We start from the raw sequence: 19,578 nt of genomic DNA on the forward strand, positions 1-19,578 counted from the left end.
TCTCTAGGCTATTTATCTGTGATTCCATTTTGATTTCAAGATTTTGGATCATTTTCACTATCAATATTCGGAATTCCGTCTCCGGTAGATTCCCTACTTCTTCCTCTTTTGTTTGGTTTGGTGGGCAACTCTCCTGTTCCTTTACCTGCTGAGTATTCCTCTGTCTCTTCATCTTGGTTATATTGCTGCGTTTGGGGTGGCCTTTTTATATTCTGGTAATTTGTGGAGTTCTCTTTATTATGGAGCTTCCTCACTTTGGGTGGGGTTCTATCAGTGGCTTGTCAAGGTTTCCTGGTTAGGGAGGCTTGTGTTGGAGTTTTGGTGGGTGGAGCTGGGTTTCTTCTCTCTGGAGTGCAGTGGAGTGACCCGTAATGGGTAATGAGACATGAAAGGTTTTGGAATAATTTTGAGCTGCCTGTATATTGAAGCTCAGGGGAGTGTTCCTGTGTTGCTGGAGAATTTGCATGGTATGTCTTGTTTTGGAACTTGTTGGCCCTTGGGTGGAGCTTGGTTTCGGTGTAGGTATGAAGGCATTTGATGAGCTCCTATTGCTTAATGTTCCCTGAATTCAAGAGTTCTCTAATGTTTTCAAGCTTTGGATTTAAGCCTCCTGCTTCTGGTTTTCAATTTTATTTTTACAGTAGCCTCTAGACTTCTCCATCTATACAGCACCGATGATAAAACATCTAGGTTAAAGATGAAAAGTTTCTCCACATTGAGGGACACTCAGAGAGGTTCACTGAGTTATAAGGAGAAGAGAAGATGGAGGGGGTAGTTAGAGGTAACTGGAATGAGATGCGGTGAGATCAAAAGAGGAGAGAGCAAGCTAGGCAGTAGTCACTTCCTTATGTGCGCTCTATAGTCTGGACCGCTCAGAGGTATTTACAGAGTTATACGGGGAAGAGGAGAGGGAGGAAGTAGACAGAGGTGACCAGGAGGATAAGAGAGAGGAATGAGTAGGAAAGAGACAAATCCTGCCAGTAACCAGTTCCTTAGGTGTTCCCCACCGTCTGGAACACACAGAGATTCACAGAGTTGGATAGAGGAGAGATGGGGGAGAAAAGAGACAGAGGCCACCTGGTGGAGAAAAAGGAGAGTCCAGAGGAGGAGAGAGTGGTCAAGCCAGTAATCTCGCTCTCAGGTAAACTTGGGTAGTGAAGTTTGGGTTTTAAATGTACAAAATTGACAATAAAAACCTAAGAACAAAGATTAAAAATCTAGAGTAGAGGTTGGGTTTTCAAAGATACAATATTAAAGGAAAGCAGAAGGAAAAAGGAAGAAAGAAGAAAAAGAATTATTAAAAAACAAACAAACAAACAAAAAAACCCACCAACAACCATCCAAAGACTATATATGGTGTTTGCCTTAAAAAAAAACTTTTTTTTTAAAATAGTAATAATAGGTTATAGAAATAAAAATTAGAGGAGAAATAGAAGACTTAACAGTTAAAAAAAGTTAGAAAAAAAAGAAAAAAGCAAAAAAAAAAAAAGGAATGATTTTAAAAATAGTAAAAATATACTGGCCCTTCTCTGGTGTTATGGGCCGTGTGGGCTCACTTCCAAGGTGGTTCCCTCTGTTTAACTTCTTCTGTTTGCTGGTTTTTTAGGCTCACTAGTTCAGTCGCGCTGTGGGGAGGGGGGATGCTGCAAACAAATAGCACTGTCGTGTGCACACAGTATCTCTGCCCTGCTTGACCTGTCCTTTCTCGCGGCACACAAACCGCTCCGGCTCTACGATGCTCAGCCGGGAACCGTCTGGGGCCGGCCCCAGGCTGCGTGCACTTCCCTGGTCCAAGCCGCTCAGGTTCGGCGCTCAGGCAGCCCTCAGAGGCACAAATTCGGCGGGGACTGCGCTTTGTGCCCTTCCCAGGTCCGAGTAGCTCAGGAGTTTGGCGAGCGCAATCGCCGCGGCTTGTCACCTTTTCTGCCGCTGCTGCTCAGCTTTCTGGGTGGACCGCTGGCGCACCCCGTGAGGCAGATGGTGACTGTCCAGCACCCCCAGAGGTCTTAGCAAAGGAGCCTGCTTGCAGTTAGGTAAGTAAAGTCTCTCCGGGTCTGCAATTGCCCCTTTCCAGTCCTTACGGCTCTGGCTGCCTGTCCCCGGCGGGGGATGGTCTGCAGCCGGCTTTTTCCGTTCCGTCCTTTGTTCTGTGCTCGGTCCTGGTGGTGTCTTATGTTCGAGCTTCTCGTGTGGTAGCTATCCCACAGTCTGGTTTGCTAGCCCAAGTTAGATCGTTCTGGTTGCGCGTGGGACGTTCCTGCCCGACTCTTACAAAGCTCTGCAGCCCGCGCCTCCTTCGTGTCCCTGCCCTGCCCCCACTTCCCAGTGGCGGATGCAGGCGTCTGTGCTGCTTTTCCGCTGGGGGAGTTACTGTTGGGCTTGTAATCTGTTGGTTTTAATTATTTATCTATTTTTCCTTCCTGTTATGTTGCCCTCTGTGTTTCCAAGGCTTGCCACAGACTCGGCAGGGAGAGTGTTTCCTGGTGTTTGGAAACCTCTCTTCTTAAAATTCCCTTCCTGGGACGGGCTTCCCTTCCCGGGACGGAGCTCCCTCCCCACCTCCTTTGTCTCCTTTTTTGTCTTTTATATTTTTTCCTACCTGTTTTTGAAGACAATGGTCTGCTTTTCTGGTTGCCTGATGTCCTCTGCCAGCCTACAGAAGTTGTTTTGTGGAGTTTCCTCGGCGTTGAAATGTTCTTTTGAGGAATTTGTGAGGGAGAAAGTGGTCTTCCCGTCCTATTCCTCCGCCATCTTTCCCTAATCCCTGCTTTTACTTTAGTGAATGAAGGTTTGTCTGTGGTTTCTGTCTTCAAATTTTTAGAAAATTTGTTTAGAATCTTATAAGTTTTCATTCACTATTATGTTAGTGGCATCTATACCAGTGAATAAAGCAGACTTTCTAAAACAAGTATTCCATGTTGGATGCTGAGAATTCCACCATTTCCTGTGCCTTCTTAGTATCAGGCAAACTAGATGAACAATTGGTGATTTTTTATTCTATTAAAAATTTTTTTAAAACGTTGAAATACAATTGTGTTAGTTTCAGGTGTACAGCAAAGTGAATTGGTGCAAAAGTAATTGTAGTTTTGCATTGTTGAATTTGCCGTTTGACATAGGAATACATTCTAAGTAAATGTGCTTATGTCATACATCATTTTAATGCACATTTCTCACTTTATGTTCTTTTGCTAATGACTTATTACTTGCTATTTATTTTATATTTATTTTATACTATGGAAATGATGTTAGACAAAAAGCAGATTCAAACGATTTTCTTATTTGAGTTCAAAATGGGTTGTAAAGTAGCAGAGACAACTTGCAACATCCACAATGCATTTGGCCCAGAAACTGCTAACGAACGTACAGTGCAGTGGTGGTTCAAGGAGTTTAGTGAAAGAGATGAGTCTTGAAGATGAGGAGTGTAATGGCCAGCCACCAGAAGTTGACAATGACCAGTTGAGAGCCATCATCAAAACTGATCCTCTTATGAGAAGTTGTCGAAGAACTCAGTGTTGACCATTCTACAGTTGTTTGGCTTTTGAAACAAATTGGAAAGATGAAAAAGCTCAATAAAGTGGGAACCTCATGAACTGACTGAAAATCAAAAGTAGTGTCACTTTCAAGTGTCATCTTCTCTAATTGTACGCAACAACAACAAACCATTTCTCAATCGGATTGTGACGTGTGATGAAAAGTGGACTGTGTATGAGAACTGGCAATGGCCAGCTCAGTGGCTGGACTGAGAAGAAGCTCCAGAGCACTTCCCAGAGCCAGACTTGCACCAGAAAAGGTCATGGTCACTGTTTGGTGGTCTGCTGCCGGTCTCATCCGGTACAGCTTTTTGAATCCCAGTGAAGCCATTACATCTGAGAAGTATGCTCAGCAAATCGATGAGATGCTTTGAAAACCGCGGCACCTGCCTCTGGCGTTGGTGAACAGAAAGGGGCCAGTTCTTCTCTACAGTAATGCCTAATTGCATGTCATACAACCAGCGCCTCAAAAGTTGAACGAATTGGGCTATGAAATTTTGCCTTATCTACCATATTCACCTGTCATCTTGCCAACCGACTACCACTTCTTCAAGCATCTTGACAACTTTTTGCAGAAAAAACGCTTCCACAACTAGCAGGAGGCAGAAAATGCTTTCCAGGAGTTCATTGAATCCTGAAGGGTAGATTTTTATGTTACAGCGATAAGCAAACTTATTTCTGGCTGGCAAAAATGTGTTGAGTGTAATGGTGCCTATTTTGATTATTAAAGATATGTTAGAGTCTAGTTATAATGATTTAAAATTCACAGTCCGAAACCATAATTGTGTTTGCACCAAGCTAATATTCTTTCTCAGATTATTTTCCTTTATGGTTTATTACAAAGTGCTGAATGTAGTTCCCTGTTCTCTACAGTTGGGCCTTGTTTAAGGTGATTAAAAGTCGAATTGTTGAGACCTCTTTTTAAATCATGTTAAGTATTTGGCTGTGGGAAGTTGCTAACTCTCCTTTGTCACTGAGAACTAATGGAGTGATCAGTGTAAGTCTCGCTTTCAGTTCCCTGGTGGGGGATGGATCCAGTGAGCATACATACTAGAAGATGCTCAGCGGTTCAGCCTTGTGAACATGGAGTGAACAGCTGCAGTTTGCTAGGCTTTGTGCTGGCCTGGGCTTCAGCCTGGACCACAAGGGGCACCAAGTAGGCACTGCAGAGACCAGGGTTCTTTCCCTGTCGCTCTGCGGTTGAGAACTAGACCCCTTGCTCCGTGCTTTCGTACATGGGCAGGGCTGCACTAGACATTGGCTGACACCTGCTCCAGGTCTTTAAATTCCAGCTGATGAGGGAGCTGCGTTCACTGAAGTTCAGGTCCAGACACCGGGGAGGAGAGGGGTAGGTACTGTGTCCTGCATCCTCTCTCTCTTCTATTACACCCCCTTTCTCCTGACTTTGTACCAAGTTCCTTGTCACATCTCACTTCAAATGGTAGAGTGCCTGGTACCAAGAGTGCCTGGTAATTTGAAAGCAGGAGGAAATGCTTTTTCAGATTTTATTTTATTTTTTCATTTTAGGTGGATAACTTCAAATTTCCCATTTTTAATGATTCTAAAACCATGATAAATTAGAAACTAATGCTATGTAAGTGACTTGTTAGTTACCATTTCTTTGCGAGTAGACACTTTTCCCTGGTATTCAGTAGAATCAGAAGCATTGTGTTTAGCTGTGTGGTTCAGTGTGACTTTCAGATGTCCTTGAAGCAACTGAGTTGCAGCAGGGAGGCAGCCTACAGTTGCATGTTTGCCATGGATAACTATCAGTTTTCTGTATTTATTAACTTTGGAGTAGGTTCTAGAAAGTGAGAGTAAAATTTTAAACTCCCTCTCTTCTGTACTAAATAATTGAAATAGTTATTCACTTGACCTCTTGAAAGTTGGCTCATTTATAAAATAGGGATACCTGACTTCCATACATTACAAGTAGTAAGGGGTCTGAGAAGAACCATTTTGTCACCATTAAAGATCTGTGGCAATACAAACTGTTAATTATTGAAGTATCACTAAGCGTGACTTTGATTTGATTGCTGGTAGATAACAGTAGTTATCTAATTGTACTAAATCCCCCATTAGGAATTTAGAAATGATACTCTTTAATATCTGAGTGAATAGATTCAGTTAAAGTGATGGAGACCACACAGCCCCAGGTCACAGAAGACTCTCAAATCTAATTTTTCGAGTCTATATCAATACAGACCTGTAGCAGAGTATGAAAGACAAACGAGTCCACTAACACCACACCCTGCATTCCTGAACACACAGCAAAGTGGGGAATCAAAATTTTTAAATTGTAGCTTGATCTTGTCTCAGGTAAATTTGAAGGAAAGAAAATCCACACATTTGGGGATCTAGAACTGAAAACATTCTTCATGAAAAGGGATTAGGATGTGAACATGAAAAACATATATCCTGCTTTTCTGCTGAAACCTTCGAGGAGGAATAAACCTTGTCCTGTACTCATCCCAAGTTCCCCAGCGTGGACCCTGTAGGTTAGCCTGGCAAAGGACAGGTTTCCAAGAAAAAAAACAAAGAGAAGTATACTAATTTATACACACACAGTACATACAGGAGCACACAGTGGTGAGTGACTCATGGAGTATTTTCAGTTTGCACTCATATTCAGTTTTAGCCTAAATAAAAGAAAAGGCGTTTGGAGCTTCTGGGCCAGGGAGGTAAGTTTGGGAAGTCAGTTCAGTCACTCAGTCGTGTCTGACTTTGCGACTCCATGGGCTGCAGCACGCCAGGCTTCCCTGTCCATCAACAACTCCCGGAGCTTACTCAAACTCATGTCCATCAAGTCAGTGATGCCATCCAACCATCTCATCCTCTGTCATCCCCTTCTCTTCCTGCCTTCAATCTTTCCCAGCATCAGGGTTTTTTCAAATGAGTCAGTTCTTTGCGTCAAGTGGCCATTGGAGTTTCAGCTTCAGTTTTCAGTCCTTCCAAAGAATATCCAGGAGTGATTTCCTTTAGGATTGACTGGTTGAATATCTTGCAGTCCAAGGGACTTTCAAGAGTCTTCTCCAACACCACAGTTCAAAAGAATCAATTCTTTTGCACTCAGCTTTCTTTATGGTCCAACTCTCACATCCATACATGACTAATGGAAAAACTATAACTTTGACTAGATGAACATTTGTTGGCAAAGTGATGTCTCTTCTTTTTAATATGCTGTCTAGGTTGGCCATAGCTTTTTTTCCAAGAAGCAAGCATCTTTTAATTTCATGGCTGTGGTCACCATCTGCAGTGATTTTGCAGCCTAAGAAAATAAAGTCTGTCACTGTTTCCATTTTTTTCCTCATCTGTTTGCATGAAGTGATGGGACTGGATGCATAATCTTAGTTTTTTGAATGTTGAGTTTTAAGCCAGCCTTTTCACTCTCTTTCATGTTCATCAAGAGGCTCTTTAGTTCTTCTTCACTTTCTACCATAAGGGTAATGTCATCTATATATCTGAGGTTATTCATATTTCTCCTGGAAATCTTGATTCCAGTTTGTGCTTCATCCAGCCTGGCATTTTTCGTGATGTACTCTGCATATAAATTAAATAAGCAGGGTGACAATATACAGCCTTGACGTACTCCTTTCCCTATTTGGAACCAGTCCATTGTTCCATGTCCAGTTCTAACTGTTGCTTTGTGACCTGCGTACAGATTTCTCAGGAGGCAGGTAAAGCACTTCCCAAAGCCAGACTTGCACCAAAAAAATCATGGTCACTGTTTGGTGGTCTGCTGCCAGTCTGATCCACTACAGCTTTTTGAATCCTGGCGAAACCAGTACATCTGAGAACTATACTCAGCAAATAGGTGAGATGCACCAAAAACTGCAATGCCAGCAGCTGGCCTTGGTCAATAGAAGAACCCAGTTCTTCTCCACGACAACGCCTGCCACACACAAAAAACCAGTGCTTCAAATGCTGAGTGAATTGGGCTACAAAGTATCACCTCATCCACCATATTTAGTTGACTTCTTGCCAACTGATTACCACTTCTTGAATCATCTTGATGACTTTTTGCAGGGAGAATGCTTTTGCAGCCAGCAGGTTACTGAAAATGCTTGCCAAGAGTTCATCGCAATCCTGAAGCACAGATTTTTACATTTCAGGAATAAACAAACTTATTTCTGGTTGGCAAAAATGTGTTGATTATAATGGTTCCTATTTTGATTAACAAAGGTGTGTCTGAGCCTACTTACAATGACTTAAAATTCACAGCCTAAAACTGCAGTTACTTTTGCACCAACCTAATACTTGACCTGGAGAAGGCAATGGCACCCCACTCCAGCACTCTTGCCTGGAAAATCCCATGGATGGAGGAGCCTGGTGGGCCTCAGTCCATGGGATCGCTAAGAGTCGGACACGACTGAGCGACTTCACTTTCACTTTTCACTTTCATGCATTGGAGAAGGAAATGGCAACCCACTCCAGTGTTCTTGCCTGGAGAATCCCAGGGACGGGGGAGCCGGGTGGGCTGCCGTCTGTGGGGTCGCACAGAGTCAGATACGACTGAAGCAACTTAGCAGCAGCAGCAGCAGCAATACTTGACCATTAAGTAAAATCTCTTTTTAAAATTTCACCTTTCAGACAGACACAAACTAGTTTTGTGCAAGTTTTGTGCAAATTATTGTAGCAAATAATTATAGTGTATACTTAGTAGCTTACAGTTTACAAAGTGTTTTTGCACAGAGTGAAGGACAGGTCTCATTGTTCCAATATTAAAAATGAAAACAAAAGAGAGACTGAGATAATTCCCTAACATTCAGCTTGTAGGTGTCAGATCTAGAACCCAAATCTGTGTTCTCTCTCTGACTTCTGCTTCCTCTCCACCTGGTGAAAATTTCTCACCAGGGAGAAATGAATCAACTCCTACAGAGCAGAAGAAATGTTCAGTATCCATATGAGAAAATTGACTGAATTAAAGTAATAGCAGCAGTACCTTCCAGCTGAGTTACAGACCTCAAGTTGCTCACCTGACTGAAGGTCTGATGAAAATTAGAATAATGAGATTTCAGGTTTTCTGATGAGGAAGCTGGAGGCAAAACATACAAGTAATTTAAGTAATATTAAACACCACACCACGTCTGACTCACTACTTAACTTAGCTAAGAACTGTCACTAGTCATCTGCTTCTACAAGGAGGAAGTCCCTGGCCGCTGCAGTCACTTACCTTCAACACCCCCTGAAAGGAGTTTAGGGCTGCGAGCTGGAGAGACTGTCTGTGCTCTGGATTGCCTGGCAGAACAGGCTTCAACTAGTTAGACACTTTGAGGTAAAGATTTTATGAGCGCAGATTCTTGCACCTTCTTATACCTAGCAAACCACTAAAATCACTAATGGAAGCATCTACTCTTGACTAGCAGCTACCTTCTGCCAAAGTGTGTGCTTGATTGCCTGTCTGCCTTGTTGCTAAAATGGCGTGTATGCCGACCTCCCTTCTGGCTGACTGGAGCCGCGCCTCAGAGCTTTCTGAGAGGCTGTCTCCTGGGCTGTAGTTCTCATTTCAGATAAAATTTAACTCTCAACTCTCACATTGTGCATTTTTTTTTCACTTGAAAATAGTAAATAGGTAATGATTACCCTACAGTTTTGTGGGGTGTTTTTTTGAAAATTGGAGTGTAGTTGATTTACAATATTGTGTTAGCTTTGGGTGTACAGCAAAGTGATTCAGTTATATATATATACACACACACATACACACACATGTGTATGCACACACACACATACATATATCCACTCTTTTTCGCATTATTTCCCATTACAGGTTATCACAAGGTATTGACTATAATTCCCTCTACTATAAGTAGGTCCTTGTTGTTTACCTATTTTATATAAAGTAATGTGTATATGTTGGGTTTCCCACGTGGCTCAGTGGTAAAGAATTCACCTGTGAAACAGAAGATTCAAGTTCGATCCCTGAGTCAGCAAGATCCCCTGAAGAAGAAAATGGCAACCCACTCTAGTATTCTTGCCTGGGAAATCCCATGGACAGAGGAGCCTGGTGGGCTACAGTCCATGGGGTTACAGAGTTGGATATGAATTAGCCAGTACATGGCAGCAGCAATGTATATGTTAATACCAAAATTCTAATTTATCCCTTTTTCACTTTCCCCTTTGGTAACTATAAAATTGTTTTCTCTGTGCATTGATTTTTGATTTGTAAATAAGTTCATTTGTATTATTTTTTAAGATTCCATGTATAAGTGATAACATGGGATATTTGTCTTTCTCTGTCTGACTTACTCACTAGGTATGATAATGTCTAGGTCCATTTGTATTGCTGCAAGTGGCATTACTTCATTCTTTCTTATGGCTGATGAGTAGGCCATGTGTCCATGTACCACATCTTCTGTGTCCATTCATCTGCAGGTGGACATTTATGTTGTCTCCACGCCTTGTCTATTGTGGATAGTGCTGCTTTGGACTTTGGGGTGCATGTATCAGTTTGAGTTAGTTTTCATCTCTTGCAGATATACACCCAGGAATGGGATTGCACGATCTAATGGTAGCTCTATTTTTAGTTTTGAAGGAACCTCCATACTACTTTCCATAATGGTTGTACCAGCTTACATTCCCACCAGCAGTATAGGGGGGTTCCCTTTTCTCCATATTTTCTCCAGCATTTGTTTTTTGTAGACTTTTAATGATGGTCATTCTGACCAGTGTGCAGGGATACCTTGCTGTAGTTTTGATTTGTATTTCTCTGACTAGTAATGTTGAGCATCTTTCTATGTTGCCTATTGGCCATCTTTATGTCTTCTTTGGAGAAATGTCTAGTTATGTATTCTGCCCATTTGGATTGGATTGGTTTTTTAAAAAATATTGATGGAGAATATATTCAATACAGAGCTAATTCTGTGCTTGATGGTACACCAAGTGCTTTATTCAGATGAGCTATTAGCTAATTGTCATACCAACCCTGTGACTGAAATGTTACGCCTTTGTTTTTATATACTATGTAAGGGAATTGTTACAAAGAAGTTGAGTCACTTGTCCAAGGTCACACAGTTAACACATAGTAGAGGCGGATTTCAATTCAAGGCTGTCTTAACTATTAATCTTCAGTCTCCAAGCCTCCTTCATTGTGTTGTTGGGTTAGAATGTGTGATGTTTCAGTGATCTCTCAAAGAGTTAAACTGTGGCTAAAGTTAAGAGTTAAAGAGAAGTACTTGGAATCTGTAGGTGAACTATAACAAGATTAGTTTTATAGATAATTGAGTAATTTAGTAACTAAGCATTTAATGGGGGCGCTGTGTATTAAATGCTTATTGGCATGCGTTCTGGTTATGAACACTGCAAGCAAAGCTTTAGAGAAGTGGCAGGAGGAGCGAGAATCAACAGGTCACCAGCTGCAGGAGAGCTGGTAAAAATGGGTGTCACGGCGAGCCCATGGTGGCTTCACGCCCTTCCCCATGGCAGCTCTGTTTCTACACGTGGCTCTGCTGCTGAGCTGTGCCTTCCTGGTAGCTTCTGGGGGCCCTCTGGTGATGTGTGGGACCCTAGATCTGGGCAGTGAAGGACCGGCCTCTGTAGTTGGTAGACCCACTCTCTGTGTGTTTCTCAATGTGTAAACCAGAGTTCCAGATTCTTGTGAGTAGGAAATAACCCAGAAAAAGGGATCGACTATGTCTTTGTTAGAATTGCCCTATCTTTACCCTCTTCTCTGCGCATGTATTTATGGTTGTTTTGCCTCCCTTAGGTCAAGATTTTCCTTTTTGAATATAAATCTCTCTCTGAAGAATACTTGGTTTTCAACTATTGTCACTTAACTGTGCAAGGCAGGTGTTGATGTCCTGCCAGTAGGAATAATACTTGGTCTTGGGGCTTCTAAGGAAGACCATGCATGACTCTTGACACTTAGAGGTTTATATATACTTACGGCTTCTGAGTAGATTTGGGTGTGAATACTATAAAAAATATAATGAAATGCAGTCTCTGTGCTGTGGGTGGAGCTGGGGTAGGAGGCAGACTTGTGAGGGACTCTGAAATAGACCAACATGAGAGGATTAAGATGCACCTGCTTTATTGCATTTCTTGAATTCCATTGGTGACCTAGTGGCTCTGAAAATAACTTGTTGCTAACTTGGGCAGAAATGCAGATTGCGGTGCTGCAGCTGGAATGGTAGGACTAATTTGGAAGGGTGCCAACTTCTGCTTGACCACCTTCAGGCTGTTGATTTTCTGGTGTTTCCTATTGCTGGCTGGGATTGGTTGGAGAAGCCACAACAGAAAAGAGTGCTTCCACCTAGTTCTCATGCCCCTTCTGATATAAGTACTTAGAGACATTCCTTTGAGTTGTGGATGTGGACACCTGAAAAGTATTCCCTGAAACATCACCCAGTAAATGTACCTTCTGCACAATATTTCAAGAGTTTGCCAGTTTGAAAACTAAAGAAGACAATTTGTATGATAAATATGTGAATAGCCTGAAAACTTAGTAAGGTCCAAATTTAGATATACATACACATAAATGCTAAATAAATTGGAAGGAAAAGGAAGAGGGAAGAGACTAACGTTAGCTTTTTTCCTTAGAGAGAGTAGCTTTTCATTAAACAGAATGGTTGACTGAAAAGTTCTTTCAGTGTTTTCTGATGAACGTAGAGAAATCTTACGTCTAATTAAATTCACTTCATACCTAAAAGTTCGCATAAAGAGATTGATTATAGTTAAATGCTTATGACTAACAAAACAAACAGAAGTTGTCCATAAAAGATGTTTGCTGGAACTTTTAACATTCTTGTTTTCACCAGTGAAATGTAATGATAATTTGAAAGATTTTTTTTATTTCTTGAAAGTTTTCTTTCAGTTGAAATGCCATTTGTTTTCCTGGCTGTAGATTGCTTGTGGGCACATCAGTAGTTATGAAACCATAAGCTACTGGTTGCAGAAAATTACAGCAGTCTTTTTCTTTTTTTTAAAGTAGAAATTGATAAACTGATTTTAAAGTTTATAAGGAAAAGCAAGGACATAAAATAGCCAAAATAATATTGAAAAAGAACAAAACAAGAGGACTTACATTACCTGAAACTGTGACATGCTTTAAAGATGTAACGAGGACAGTATGGCATTAGCAAAAGAATGGACCTATAGAGCAATGGACTACAGAATGAAGCAGGACAAAGGCTAATAGAGTTTCACCAAGAGAACACACTGGTCATAGCAAACACCCTCATCCAACAACACAAGAGAAGACTCTACACATGGACATCACCAGGTGGTCAACACCGAAATCAGATTGATTATATTCTTTGCAGCCAAAGATGGAAAAGCTCTACTCTATATAGTCAGCAAAAACAAGACAGGGAGCTGACTGTGGCTTAAATCATGAACTCCTTCTTGCCAAATTCAGACTGAAATTGAAGAAAGTGGGGAAAACCACTAGACCATTCAGGTATGACCAAAATCAGATAGGTTATGATTACACAGTGGAAGTGAGAAATAGATTTAAGGGACTAGATCTGAAGAGTGCCTGATGAACTATGGACAGAGGTTCGTGACATTGTACAGGAGACAGGGATCAAGACCATCCCCAAGAAAAATAAATGAAAAAAGCAAAATGTCTGAGGAGGCCTTACAAATAGCTGTGAAAAGAAGAGAAGCTAAAAACAAAGGAGAGAAAGAACGATATACCCATTTGAATGCAGAGTTCCAAAGAATAGCAAGGAGAGATAAGAAAGCCTTCCTTAGCGATCAGTGCAAAGAAATAGAGGAAAACAATAGAATAGGAAAGAATAGAGTTGTCTTTAAGAAAATTAGAGGTACCAAGGAAACATTTCATGCAAAAATGGGCTCGATAAAGGACAGAAATGGTTTGGACCTAACAGAAGCAGAAATTAAGAAGAGGTGGCAAGAATACACAGAAGAACTGTACAAAAAAGATCTTCATGACCCAGATAATCACGATGGTGTGATCGCTCACCTAGAGCCAGACATCCTGGAATGTGAAGTCAAGTGGGCCTAGGAAGCATCACTACGAACAAAGCTAGGGGAGGTGATGGAATTCCAGTTGAGCTATTTCAAATGCTGAAAGATGATGCTGTGAAAGTGCTGCACTCAGTGTGCCGGCAGATTTGGAAAACTCAGCAGTAGCCACAGGACTGGGAAAGGTCAGTTTTCATTCCCATCCCAAAGAAAGGCAATGCGAAAGAATGCTCAAACTACCGCACTATTGCACTCATCTCACATGCTAGTAGTTCAGTTCAGTTGCTCAGTCATATCCGACTCTTTGTGACCCCGTGAATTGTAGCACGCCAGGCCTCCCTGTCCATTATCAACTCCCAGAGTTCACTCAAGCTCATATCCATCGAGTCAGTGACGCCATCCAGCCATCTCATCCTCTGTTGTCCCCTTCTCCTCTTGCCCCCAATCCCTCCCAGCATCAGAGTCTTTTCCAGTGAGTCAACTCTTCGCATGAGGTGGCCAAAATATTGGAATTTCAGCTTTAGCATCAGTCCTTCCGTAGAACACGCTAATAGAGTATTGCTCAAAATTCTCCAAGCCAGGCTCCAGCAATACATGAACCGTGAACTTCCAGATGTTCAAACTAGTTTTAGAAAAGACAGAGGAACCAGAGATCAAATTGCCAACGTCTAATGGATCATGGAAAAAGCAAGAGAGTTCTAGAAAAACATCTATTTTTGCTTTATTGACTATACCAAATCCTACACCATGTGGATCACAATAAACTGTGGAAAATTCTGAAAGAGAATGCCAGACCATCTGACCTGCCTCTTGAGAAATCTGTATGCAGGTCGGGAAGCAACAGTTAGAAGTGGGCATGGAACAACAGACTGGTTCCAAATAGGAAAAGGAGTATGTCAAGGTTGTATAGTGTCACTCTGCTTATTTAACTTCTATGCAGAGTCCATCATGAGAAACACTGGGCTAGAAGAAGCACAAGCTGGAATCAAGATTGCTGGGAGAAACATCAATAACCTCAGACATGCAGATGACACCACCCTTATGGCAGAAACTGAACAAGAACTAAAGAGCCTCTTGATGAAGGTGAAAGAGGAGAGTAAGAAAGTTGGCTTAAAGCTCAACATTCAGAAAATGAAGATCATGGCATCTGATCCCATCACTTCATGGGAAATAGATGGGGAAACAGTGGAAATAGTGGCTGACTTTATTTTTCTGGGCTCCAAAATCACTGCAGATGGTCATTGCAAGCCATGAAATTAAAAGACGCTTACTCCTTGAAAGTCATGAGCAACCTAGACAGCATATTAAAAAGCAGGGACATAGTTTGTCAACAAAGGTCTGTCTAGTCGAGGCTATGGTTTTTCCAGTGATCATGTATGAATGTGAGAGTTAGATTATAAAGAAAGCTGAGTGCCAAAGAATTGATGCATTTGAACTGTGCTGTTGGAGAAGACTCTTGAGATCCCTTGGACTGCAGGGAGATCCAACCAGTCCATCCTAAAGGAGATCAGTCCTGGGTGTTCATTGGAAGGACTGATGTTGAAGCTGAAACTCCAATACTTTGGCCACCTGATGCGACGAGCTGACTCAATTTAAAAGACCCTGATGCTGGGCGGGATTGGGGGCAGGAGGAGAAGGGGACGACAGAGGATGAGATTGCTGGATGGCATCACCGACTTGATCGACATGAGTTTGGGTAAACTCTGGAAGTTCATGATGGACAGGGAGGCCTGGCGTTCTGCGATTCATGGGGTCGCAAAGAGTTGGACATGACTGAGTGACTGAATTGAACTTATAGAGCAATGGAATAAATTATCTTCAATAAATGGTGTTGGAAAATGTGTTTTCCAGTTCACTCGAGGGTACCAGATATACTGTCCCATAATATGCTACTTTGGCATGTTGACCAAAAAAAAAAAGCACAATGTGAGAGTTGTGAGTTAAGTTTTATTTGGGGCAAAATGAGGACTATAGCCCAGGAGGCAGCATCACAGATACCTCTCAGAAAGTGCCCTGAAGGGGTAGCAGGGAGGTCAGTATATTTGTGATTTTGGGGAAGAGGGGGGTACCCAAAATCAATCACATTTATTGCAGAAGGTTTCTGCTAGTCTTGTGAGCCTTACTGTTCATTACAAGGAACAGACATCACCATGAAGGATTTTAGTGCTTTCATAGATACAAGGAGATTCAAGAATTAGGCTCATAAAATGTTATCCTGAAAATATCTAACTTTCTGAAGACCTCTTCTGCCATTTTTTCCCAGAACACAGAGTGTCTCACTCCTAATCTCCAAGCTGAACTCCTTTCAGGGGGGTTTTGAAGTTCAACAGCTGAAGCAGCTCATAATTGGATCCTTGTAGAGGTAGAAGGCAAATGCCAAGTTGTAGGTGACAGCGTTTTTGTGAAGTTGTAGAACGTCTAAAGCCATGATGACAGAAGTGAAACCTGTGGATGCTTCTGGGTGTGTGGGTTGGGGAAGATGCTGTAAAGGGGCTTGAGGGAGCTCTGTGAATGATGGAAACATGCCGTTTCTTGATGGTGGCGTGTGTTACATCAAACTGGAGACTTGATATTTACGCATGTCACTCAATGTAGATCATAGCCTCAAAATTAAAACTGTAACTTCTAAACAGCAAGGTCTTACTGTATAGCACAGGGAACTATTTTCAATGTCTTACAATAACCTATACTGGAAAATAATCTGAAAAAGAATATAAGTATGTACATGCGTAGTTGAATCACTTTGCCGTACACCAGAAACTAACACAATGTTGTATCAGCTGTATACCTCAATGAAAAGAAATCTCATCCATAGAAACCCACAGTATTTTCTCATCTCTTGATTCTTTTTCCTGTGCTCTTTAAAGTGTAGGACAGCTTAGACCCACTATACTGAGCCTTTCAATAAATATGAGTTCCTTTTTATCTCACCCATGCAAAGTCCTTCCTGTGTAGTTACCTTCCTTGTTGAACATGAGTCGGGAATTCCTGGCTGGAGACAGTCACAGTATTCTTTCATTCTTGAAGCATTTGCTGACGGCTTGCTTTTGTGTAGTGAAAGTGCAGGGGAGGCATTAATTATATCACAAGGCCCTTCAGAAGTAGAGTAGGCAAGATGTGGGAATTCAGGGAAGACTAGCATAAGGTGGATAGAGAAGAAGATTGACATCGCGCATGATCTTTGGAATCAAGCCAAGAAAAGGCAAATCGATTATTCTTCTCAGGAAAGAATTATCCTAATCTTTAAACATATAAATATAAACATTAACTGTCTTTAACCTGATAAATTTATTTCCTTTAAGTTTTGCACCTTTAAAAACCTATAAAGGACCCAAATGTTGTGTCTGATACAGATGTACATCTGCCATGAATGCTGACTTATTTTAGAAAGTGTTACTTTGTGTGCTTTGATTCCGGCTGGCACTGCCGACACCATCAGTTCAATGCTGGCTTAATTTGTCTCTTCTCTGTTTTTCCTCCAATCAGTTTGATAAAGGCTACTCTTACAACATCCGTCACAGCTACGGAAAGGAAGGCAAGAGGACAGACTACACACCTTACAGCTGCATGAAGATCATCCTCACCAATACACCGGGCCAAGGGGATTATCACGGTAAGTGCTTTCTCTGACATGTCTGTAATGCACAGAAACCCAGGAGCTCTGTGGGGAATAGTGCAGGAGACTTTGCATTACTAAAGGGAGCAGGCTTGGGGCTTCCTGTCAGTCATCAGGACAAGCCAGAGGTCCACTGGCTGTTATAGTTTGTTTTGTTACTGAGCCGGGCCAGTAAGAGAACGTGGTCCCGCTGTGTTCCACTTTGTGCTGAGCCAGGCTCTTCAGGCCTCCAGCTTCTTCACTTGCTGTTCTCTTTCTTAAGCATGAGGCTTAGACAGCTAATCAAAGCTTTTTAAATTTGAGTGCCTCAAATTTTAGAAGGGTAGATTCATTAATTTTCTCTCTGATTAACAAACAAAGGCTAAGCGAGGGATTTAACAAGTCATGATTTCACATATCTATCAATTTGCCTAAGTTGTAGGTTAAAAAAAAGTTATACCAACCTAGATAGCATATTCAAAAGCAGAGACATTACTTTGCCAACAAAGGTCCGTCTAGTCAAGGCTATGGTTTTTCCAGTAGTCATGTATGGATGTGAGAGTTGGACTGTGAAGAAAGCTGAGTGCCGAAGAATTGATGCTTTTGAACTGTGGTGTTGTAGAAGACTCTTGAAAGTCCCTTGGACTGCAAGGAGATCCAACCAATCCATTCTGAAGGAGATCAGCCTTGGGTATTCTTTGGAAGGAATGATGCTGAAGCTGAAACTCCAGTACTTTGTCTACCTCATGCAAAGAGTTGACTCATTGGAAGATTCTGATGCTGGGAGGGATTGGAGGCAGGAGGAAAAGTGGACGACAGAGGATGTGATGGCTGGATGGCATCACCAACTCGATGGACATGAGTTTGAGTGAACTCCGGGAGTTGGTGATGGACAGGGATGCCTGGCGTGCTGCAATTTATGGGGTCGCAAAGAGTCGGATACGACTGAGCGACTGAACTAAACTGAACTGAATTTACTTGGCCAAGTGCAGCTCTTGGAGAGAGGGTTCTGTCTGTTTCCAGGTCCTCAGTGCATTGCTTATTTACTTCAGTTTCAGCTCAGTCACTCAGTTGTGTCCGAATCTTTGTGACCTAATGGACTGTAGCACGTCAGGCTTCCTTGTCTTTTACCAACTTCTAGAGCTTACTCAAACTCATGTCCATCGAGTTGGTAATGCCATCCCACCATCTCATCCTCTGTCATCCCATTTGCCTCCTGCCTTCCATCTTTCCGAGCATCAGGGTCTTTTCCAATGAGTCAACTCTTCGCATGAGTTGGCCAAAGTATTGGAGTTTGAGCTTCAATATTAGTCCTTCCAATGAACGTCCAGGACTGATCTCCTTTAGGATGGACTGGTTGGATCTCCTTGCAGTTGAAGGGACTCTCAAGAGTCTTTTGCAATGCCACAGTTCAAAAGCATCAGTTCTTCAGTGCTTCAGTTCCGCTCAGTTCAGTTGCTCAGTCGTGTCCAACTCTTTGTGACCCCATGAATTACAGCACGCCAGGCCTCCCTGTCTATCACCAACTCTCGGAGTTCACCCAAACTCATGTTCATCGAGTAGGTGATGCCATCCAGCCATCTCATCCTCTGTCGTCCCCTTCTCCTTCTGCCCCTAATCCCTCCCAGCATCAGGGTCTTTTCCAATGAGTCAACTCTTCGCATGAGTTGGCCAAAGTATTGGAGTTTGAGCTTCAACATCAGTCCTTCCAATGAACGTCCAGGACTGATCTCCTTTAGGATGGACTGGTTGGATCTCCTTGTACTCCAAGGGGCTCTCAAGAGTCTTCTCCAGCACCACAGTTCAAAAGTATCAATTCTTTGGCACTCAGCTTTCTTCCCAGTCCAACTCTCACATCGATACATGACCACTGGAAAAACCATAGCCTTGACTAGATGGACCTTTATTGGCAAAGTAATGTTTCTACTTTTTAATGTGCTATCTATGTTAGATATAAATTTTCTTCCAAGGAGTAAGAGTGTTTTAATTTCATGGCTGCAGTCACCATCTGCAGTGATTTTGGAGCCCCCCAAAATAAAGTCTGACACTAGCTTTCTTTATAGTCCAACCTTCACATCAGTACATGACTGCTGGAAAAACCATAGCTTTGACTAGATTGACCTTTGTTGGCAAAGTAATGTCTCTGCTTTTTTAACAGGCTCTCTAGGTTATTGCTTTTCTTCCAAGGAACAAGAGTCTTTTAATTTCATGGCTGCAACACCATCTGCAGTGACCCTGGAGCCCCCAAAAATAAAGTCTCTCACTGTTTCCATCGTTTCCCCATCTGTGTGCCATGACATGGTGGGACTGCATGCCATGATCTTAGTTTCCTGAATGTTGAGTTTTAAGCCAACTTTTTCACTCTCCTCTTTCGCTTTCATCAAGAGGCTCTTTCGTTTTTCTTCACTTTCTGCCATAAGGGTGGTGTCATCTGCGTATCTGTGGTTATTGATATTTCTCCTGGCAAACTTGATTCAAGCTTGTGCTTCATTCAGCCCTGTGTTTCTCATGATGTACTCTGCATATAAG

At 42.1% G+C, this 19,578-nt stretch overlaps 1 protein-coding gene across 1 annotated transcript in view; it reads left to right on the plus strand.

The window, feature by feature from the left end:
* Nucleotides 1-19,578, plus strand: part of PRIM2 (primase (DNA) subunit 2) — a 308,687-nt gene that overhangs the window by 242,102 nt on the left and 47,007 nt on the right. The window contains exon 11 of the mRNA XM_005696179.3: nucleotides 16,941-17,067. Coding sequence (XP_005696236.2) covers nucleotides 16,941-17,067 — 127 coding nt within the window. The remainder of the gene's footprint in view (nucleotides 1-16,940; nucleotides 17,068-19,578) is intronic.

This window comes from Capra hircus, chromosome 23 (genome assembly GCF_001704415.2).
Source record: "Capra hircus breed San Clemente chromosome 23, ASM170441v1, whole genome shotgun sequence".
Taxonomy (NCBI): Eukaryota; Metazoa; Chordata; class Mammalia; order Artiodactyla; family Bovidae; genus Capra; species Capra hircus.